Here is an 8,490-nt window from a genome sequence, read left to right as displayed (position 1 = left end):
ATTTTCCGCAATTTTTTTCTCAAAGCAATCATTACGGGTTACAACTCTTGCATTTTCTAGCAGTCGCAGCGGTATGGACATCAGACAAGTGTCGACTGCTAGTACGAAGGTTGGAACGTGCTTTGCGTGCGCGTTTCTTATCTTATAATTGTAACGACTACCGATTATATCATCGGCAAAACTTTCGCGGGGCTACTTGATGGAAACCTGGTCACCATGAAGTACGCGAGTCTACTGTTTCCTCGGCTGCGCATTAGAAATGTGTTCGGCGTTAGACGTGTGACAACTCTATCGGACGAGCTGCGAGCGAAGTTTTCAGCGTTCAAGGGCGGTGCTGTCGAGCTGAAGAAGGATGACCACACAGGCATCGCTGAGCTGCACTTCAGCAACCCTTCGAAGCGAAACTCCTTCAGTGGTATGCAGCGCGGTTTGTTATCTGTCTCGGGGGAGCGTGTTCAGCAGGTTGAACATTTTAGCTTCTTCGTGTACCTGGAGTCGGATTCGCTGGGTTTTTTTTTGTTTTTTTTTTTTGCTCTGTTGTATCGGTGCATGCAATCCGTGGTTCTATTTGCCCCTTATGTCCTTAGGTGAAATGATGATCCAGCTTCACGATATCGTCGCCGAGCTTCGCTCTTGGAAGGAAGGCAAGGGTCTGGTGTTTCACAGCGGTGAAGGCGTATTTTGCTCCGGCGGGGATCTGGACATGATGAAGGCATTGAACACGCCAGAGTTGGGAGCACAGATGGGGGGCATCATGCATTCAGCCCTCATGGGTCTTCGAGACCTGCCTCTCATCAGTGTGGCCTTGATACAGGGCAGGGCCTTAGGTACGTTCAGATATAGTGTACGTGTTGTTCACAGTGCATAATTGTCAGCGATATCTGCATTCTCGTCTTCACAAGAATGGTACCGTCGAAACATTGCAACAATGTTACTTTTTTTATGTTTTGGTCAATGTTAATTCCCTAGCATTAGTTAAACATGTAAACACCATTAATGCGGCATTTTTGAAAATGGTAAAGCACCCCTGCAAGCATGCGGGCCCGCCAATTGTGCAGTTACAGAACCCAACGCTTTGCAAGGGCCAACAACAAGGTCAATACTATATGTGCTATGCAGGAGTGACTGCAATGGATATGAGGACATTTTGGTGTAACGTTTTCTCTATACATGGCTTGCACCAATATCACATCTGCAGCCATGTTGGTGTACCAGGAGCTATAACCAGAACTTGTACGTTTCTATATCTGCTCCGGCTTGCACCAGGTAAGGGCCTGGTTCACCATATATCATGGTGATATCACATGCAAGCCATAGCTATAAATATTTGTCTACATGCATGCTGGTCCCTTGCACTTAGCCATTACGCTTGGGTGCAGCTATGGTGAACTTAGGCTACTAATTCAGGGTCACGGATTTGGCAGAGGCTTTCGTGAAGAGGTTGGTTAGGTATAAATTTAATCAGCCATATCCCAATATTTTAGTGAACCCCAGAAACTTATGCAATTCTAGGACTTGTTGCTACAAATTTGTCGCATGCTGCAGTTGCCAAGAGATAAAACCTAACCTGTTTCTTTGGGTACAGTGATGTGTTGCATACATGTGTCTGATTTAGTTATATATGAACTCCTCTACATTGTGGCATGCAGTTTGCTTGCCCCCTTTTGTCCTCTGTGACGGTTGAGTCACCCCGCTTGCGTCTTTGCAACTAGAATGAAAGCATTTTACTTGCAATTTAGTGTTCAAATACACGAGATAGTGACTCCAGCTTTCTGCAGCTTATTTTGGCATTGTCCATGTGATCCAGTTATGCTAGACTGAAGCTTTTGCATACTATGCTAAATACAGAGCACTATTTGCTTATCCTTTTGTCTTTGTTAATGATTTCTGGTTCTTATCTACAATATGAGAAGGCAGTTTGCATTTTTAACTTTACATGTAAGGGAAGTAATGTCACTTGTTAGTGAACTCTGGTTCCTGAAAAAATATATATAGTGATTATTTATTTAAAATAACAAAAGGAAGGTAAAAGATGTTTGCTCACCCAGGCATCTGCCATCACTAATCGGCGGCACCTGAGCAGGGGTAGCGGAAATAAAGGATAGCAGGCAGTTTGAAGAAGTGAAACGAAAGAGGTGAGGGGATAGCAGGAAAGAGATAGGGGTGAGGGCATTGGTTTTTGGGGAAAGGAAATGGCGCCGTATCTGTCTCATAGATGTTGGACACCTGAACCGCACCATAAGGGAAGGCATAAAGGAGAGAGGGAAAGAACAAAGGAAGAAAGAGGTGCCCGTAGTGGATGGCTCGGGAATAATTTTATTCACCTGGGGATCTTTAACGTGCACTGACATCGCACAGCACACGGGCACCTTATAGCGTTTTGCCTCCATAAAAATGCAGCCGCCGCGGTCGGGTTCGAACCTGTCATTTGTGCAGACACAACAAAATCAGCGCTTAGGCTAAAAGAACATTTATTTCGGAAGAGAAGAGTTAAGGCATAAGGGGTGGGAGAGAGAGAGAGATTTGGAGCTTCTGTGATCGGTCTTCCCTATTACAGGATCCCGTTGGCCTCCGCCGCCACCTTGGCCCTAATCACCAGCATAAGCTGTGTGCTTGGGTCACAGTCAGTCAGGAGGGCCTCCCATGCACTGCTCTAGACTAGGGCTAATTATCTTGGGGCCAGTAAAGGGCTTTCTCCATCGCCCCAGTAGACGTGGTATGTCATGGCATGGCCCCCACACTTTTTCATGTATCTATTCGGCCACATTTTGTGATATATGGCTCTGCTTGGGTAGGTGTCTGTTTCCAGTCTTTGCAGTCCGAGTGTGGTGGCCTGCTCTCTGTTGAGGGCCGGAGCCGAGTACTTCTTCCATGCTCCTAACAACACCTTCACTGCCCCCCCCCGTAAGATTCTGGCATGCTGAACGGTTCAACCGGCAAACCTGACCTCCCATCCATGAGCCCTTGGACAACGGTGTCTTCATCTCCCTCAACCCCAGTGTTTTAACCTATTCAGATGCTGCTTGCCATTTTAATTTTATTTTTTCACTTGTACACTCTGTGCTGGCCTGTAGGGAGTCGTTTAGATAGCTTTGCAGCACAAAACACTAAATGTTAATTTTAGATTGTTGTGTGCAAAACTTGTGCAATAATCGGGAATTGTAACATCGAAAACACCAGAATTTGTTAGATAAGTAGTAGCGGGATGATGAGATCAAATATTGTTTTTTTAATAAACTCAAAATATGTATTACAGGTGAAAAAAATCTGTCTAAATGGCTATGTTGAAGGATGTGCAGCCAGGCTCATTGTTTAGCATAAAAAAGCACATAAGTTGCAATATGTTTGCTTTACTCTTAGAAAAAGCTACAAGTTTGCTATAGGTTAAGCGGACTTTTCTTTTTTTTTAGACACCTCGTAGCTTGTTCCATTAAAGTCTGCTGTAGTGTAGGGTTTAGTTGAATTGGCCCAAGGAACCTAAGAATCACAGAAGATTTGCCATATAGTATTCATGATTTTTGGTGTTTTATTAAGCTTTTCCATAATTCTGTACCATCTTTCTCTACAAAAACCTTGGAAATTAGCTCATGAATGATGGTTTATGGTTTATAGAGGTTTAATGTCCCAAAATGACTCAGGCTTTGAGGGAGCCGTAGTGAAGGGCTCCTGAAATTTCGACCGCCTGGGGTTCTTTAATGTGCCCTGACATTGCACAGTACACGGTACTCTAGAATTTCGCCTTCATCGAAATTCGATCGTTGCAGCCTGGGTCGAACCCGCGTCTTTTGTATCAGCAGCCGAGTGCCATAACCGCTCAACCACCGCGGCAGCTAACTCATGAATGAATTTCTTCTTTAGGTGGAGGAGCTGAACTGACAACAGCCTGTGACTTTCGTGTTATGGTACCTGGAGCTGAAATCCAGTTTGTCCAGGTGTGTGTCCGACTTATTTCCAGTAAATAAATATATGTTTTGTGTGCACGTGCAAAGAAATATTTTTGAGGTTGGCTTGATTGAGGGCAGATTTAAGCTGATCAAGTTAAATTCAGACAAGTTGCATTTAAGCAGGGTAGATCAAATAAGTGCAGTAAACACATCTGCACCCAATATTGTGTTTAATAGCATGAGATTTATAAAAGCCCACCAATACAGTTTACAGCAGGTGAGTTAGAACCGAACACTAGCCGTTGACTGTTCTGCTATCAACGATGCTCTGACAAGGCTGCATAAAGTAGCCACGAGTAAGCTCGGGAACTGATTTAATTTGATTTGTAGACTTTTGTCTGCAAAACAACAGCGAGGTGTATCTTATCGGGGCACCCTAGATTCATTTGAATGAAAGCTTTTATTCTCAGTATGTGAGCATTTTCTTATTTCAGCTCCGTCCCAATGTGACTGGGAGCCTAGGCCATTGAGTTGAGTCGCAGAATGTCGCAGGTACCGAATAAACACTGCAGTCAAAATTTTAAACTAATTGGTTTAAGACGCCTTTATTAACTATTTAGCATCCCAAGAGGAGTGCACGACCTTTGAAACAATGGCATATGTGTGGTGGTGTTCCTTCTTCAGTAAATCTGATTTTTGTGTGAGCAAGGGAGAAGTGCAGTAATTGTCTTATTCAGGGAAGGTTTGAAGTAGGGCCATAGTGGATCCAGATTAAGTACAGCCACTCCGGGTTCTTTAGTGTACACTGACATTGCAATGTACACGTATTTTATCATTATGCATCCTTTGAAATGTGGCCGCGATGGCTGGGATTTGACCCTGTGTTTAGCTGCCTAATACTCTATAGCCTCTCGGCTAGTATGGTGAGTCCTTTCTTTATGATATTATCCATTTTTAGCGCATCCTGTTCCCTACTGGGCCCTGTCTAAACCAGCAGTCAAAGATTATTCTAGCAAGCGACTGAAGTTTGAAGTTTATTTGACATCGATTTGTCAGAGGTGACGGGACAAAAGGCAATTCATTTTTGCCTGATGTGGCCCCGTCACCCGTTACATTGCTCAGGGGGGTGGCAAATTATACAGCAAAATACACAAAGCAAAACAAGAAAAGTAACAACATCGCATACGTACTACATGAATTATATGTAAGGATCAATGAGTTACACATAATTAACACAAATGCAATGAAAAATGAAGGAAACAACAACGCATAGCTAAAATGTCTCTAGGACAGAACAAAAAAATTGACATAGCAAACAATGAGATACACAGAATTAACATACAGGCAAGGGGAGAAATAGCACGCAAACCAAAAACAATGAAAACCGCATCGCATGTCTCCTACGTCTTTAGGACAACAAAACCAAAAATAGCTCATGAAACTATTAGTATTGTGTAAGTACTATGCCAGCCAAAAGCTAATAAGTGGGAAATTTTATTGTTAGCAATGCCAAAAGGTCACAGCAGAAACCATAACAGCCAGTGACAAAAAAAAAAAGCTATACTTGGTGTGCAAGTGACAACAATTTAGCACTCTAGTTAAGGCTGTCTCTGGTAATTCCACAGTGCATTAAATAGTCCAACTATAGAGGAGTGTCCATAAGAAAGGTAGCTATCACATCATCTATGTTGAATGGTAAACTTGCCCAAGTACCTCTATTTAGCACAAGGTGGCACTACATGCGCCATTCCAAAGTATTCTATGCCCATGCCTTCCCTTCACGCTTTTGTGACACTATTAAGATGTGCCTTTATCTCTGTTTTTAACATTTTGCCACAACGTATTATATGAGAGCTAGTACTGCATGCCTTCTCTTCCAGGTACGGATGGGTCTTGTCCCAGGCTGGGGAGGAACAACACGCCTAGTGAGGCATCTGGGAGCCTCAGAGACACTCAAGCTTCTCTCATCAGGCCGCAAAGTTGGTGCAGAGGAGGCTCTACAAATGGGCCTAATAGACGACATCCTGCACTGTTATGAGAACCCCCTGCTGGAAACCAAAAAGTGGCTAGGACAGTACATTGCTGGTGATGCACACGTCGTTCGGGTACGTTCATTAGTTGCTATTGCGAGTGATGGCAGTTTTAAGGAACGAAACAGCGCAACTAAAACGAAGGACCAGGAAAGGAGATACACGGACAAGCGCTGACTTACAGCTGACTGTTTTTATATGTTAGTAGTTTGTGATGATGACGTGAGGATGTGACGCAGGGATCAGAGATTATTTATATGTGGTTTTCCGATTAAAACAGTCAGTTGTAAGTTAGCGCTTGTCTGTGTATCTTCTTTTCTGGTCCTTCATTTTAGTTGCGTTGTTTCGTTCCTTAAGATGCAATACCAACTTGCCCACTATGCTATGTTGAAGGCAGTTAAAGGGACTAGCAACTGTCCAAACTGTGTCACGAGATTATGTTGAAAATAAAAACATTTTATCTCGTATTGTATGGATCGAGCACTGTAATATGCAAGAAAAGAGGATTTATAAGTTTTATTTGGCCTCTGAAAATTGTGTAAAACAAGCTGAAGTGACATTATTGTTGTATCCCAACATGCCACCATATGCCGGTAAAATATGGCTGATATATGTGCTTTTAAGTGCGCACTATTTTTTTCTTTCAGTAGTGCTCGTCGTATTGTATTATAGTTTACATTCTCTCAAGTGCATAAAATTTTGTCTTCAAATCAAATCAAAGACTTATATTTCTTTCTAACCAAGAAAGTGTAAGCTGAGGCAAACGGCCAGTAGTGCCTGACGAGGCCTCAGCTTCCTTGTACAGTTTGCAGTACAGTGCAGCAGGAAAAAAAATTGAACATGTTACAAAGCAAACAAAAATTCAACATATTAGCGAGCAAAACAAAGAGAAGGGGGCTCGCACATTGCATGAAACGTGACCGCAGCGGAGCAACAAAGTATGACATAAAATCATACTTCGCTTGCGCACAGAAAATAAATAGGTGAAATACAAGACTGTTCAGCAGTAGTAATATTGATCAGACACAAAAAAGGGGCTGTAAAAATTTGTTAGGTATGCTAAGATTGTGTCAGAACGCCAGTGCACTAAAGTTTAAGGATTAAACATGCCATTTTGCATTAAACATGCCATTTTGCATCCAGTAGCATTTGGTTATTGCATTAAAATGTTTGAGAGGAACCCTAGAATCAAGATCACACGAAAAATTATTTGTGGCGGTAGGTGCTTGATAGTTGCTTTTCTGTTTCTCATAGTTGGTACGAGTCCTGTGCATGTTGTGCATTCCTTTTAATCTACTCTTGGTGTGTTAAGGGGGCACAGCTTTCGTTGTCATCTTCCACAGATATTGTTTCTGGTAGCGAGACAGGTATTCAAGGTTGAAATTTACTTCCATTGAAGTCTACTCCTGTAGGCTGGGGTAAACGTGAATTTAAGTGGGGCAGTGATCACATCCAGTGTGCGGGAGCATTCTTGGTGTGCTGCCAGCAACACTCGTGACGTTCAGCCAGCCGTGCACTATTCTATTTAGTTTTTGATGCACTTATGAACTGACTGTCCTGCTCTTCTGTGAGCAGAGCTGTCAAATGACGGCATGTAAATGTGCTCATTCGTGCCTTAAAAACCATCCTCATAATGCATAATTAAGCCAAGAATTAAAGTTGATATGTTAGTAATGAACGAGGAACAGGAGTGCTCTGTAAGAATGTCATAAGGTAGGGCCACATTTTTGAAATTCCTTGGATGTTTTGGTGTGAAAAAAAAATTCACCTTTGATTTTGTCGATCTTGTGTTCGCTTTTGCAGACCCTGAAGGAAACTGTTGTCAAGGCTAGGGAACTGTCCACGATAGACAGCCTGCGTGAAGAGTTGCGACTCTTCTCCACTGTGTGGAGTGGGCCAGCCAATAGGGAAGCTCTGAAGCGAAATATAAAGCATTGAGATGGATGTTGCCACCTGCGGCAGTTCGTCTTACAGCCTGGAACAGATTCCGAATAAAGAGAGGGCTAGCATCGATGTCTATAGTGCCGCTCAAGTCATGTATGTACACTATGTGTACGTTTTGTCACGTAAGGCTGAGAAATGAACTCGCATATTTAGACCAGGCATGCCTGAAACAGGCTGTGTTGGCACTGTCCATTTATGCCTCTATCAAAATATGTGTCATGTTATTGTACTACGTTTGTATTACAGCTGTATGCCCACTGCCACGTACTATCTTTGATAGAGTTGAACCTGGTGACACACGAGGGCAGATTTTATTGTGATCTGGATTGTGGATGTATTCCATTTGTGATGATTTTTTTTATATAGGAGGTGGATTGAGCTATGTGAAATAAAAAGTGCATAATATGCCGAACCTTTGTGGTCATGATTTCCTAGCTGACATATGCTCTGGCGAGTATGTGCAGCTGTTTGCACTAGCTGCAGGTAAATGTATGCGATAAGCGAGCGCAGCTGGCACAAGCAGGCGGTTGTGACATGATGGTCTTTGATGGAGAAGAACAGTAAACTAAGCCGGGGCACAACAAAAAAAAAAATACGGCAGAATCGCTTGCTTCGAGGAAACCACTAAATAA

At 42.8% G+C, this 8,490-nt stretch overlaps 1 protein-coding gene across 1 annotated transcript; it reads left to right on the top strand.

Annotated features, from left to right (window-relative positions):
* The first annotated feature begins 85 nt into the window (after positions 1-85).
* Positions 86-8,270, top strand: LOC144106216 (ethylmalonyl-CoA decarboxylase-like). Its single transcript, XM_077638958.1, has 5 exons — positions 86-415; positions 588-827; positions 3,859-3,932; positions 5,765-5,989; positions 7,718-8,270. The coding sequence occupies exons 1-5, from the start codon at positions 217-219 to the stop codon at positions 7,850-7,852; spliced, it is 873 nt and encodes a 290-aa protein (XP_077495084.1). The 5' UTR covers positions 86-216; the 3' UTR covers positions 7,853-8,270.
* Positions 8,271-8,490: the final 220 nt, after the last annotated feature.

This window comes from Amblyomma americanum, chromosome 10 (assembly GCF_052857255.1).
Source record: "Amblyomma americanum isolate KBUSLIRL-KWMA chromosome 10, ASM5285725v1, whole genome shotgun sequence".
Classification (NCBI taxonomy): Eukaryota; Metazoa; Arthropoda; class Arachnida; order Ixodida; family Ixodidae; genus Amblyomma; species Amblyomma americanum.
The sequence above is the reverse complement of the archived record's forward strand: the minus strand, read 5'-3'. Positions and strand labels throughout refer to the sequence as shown.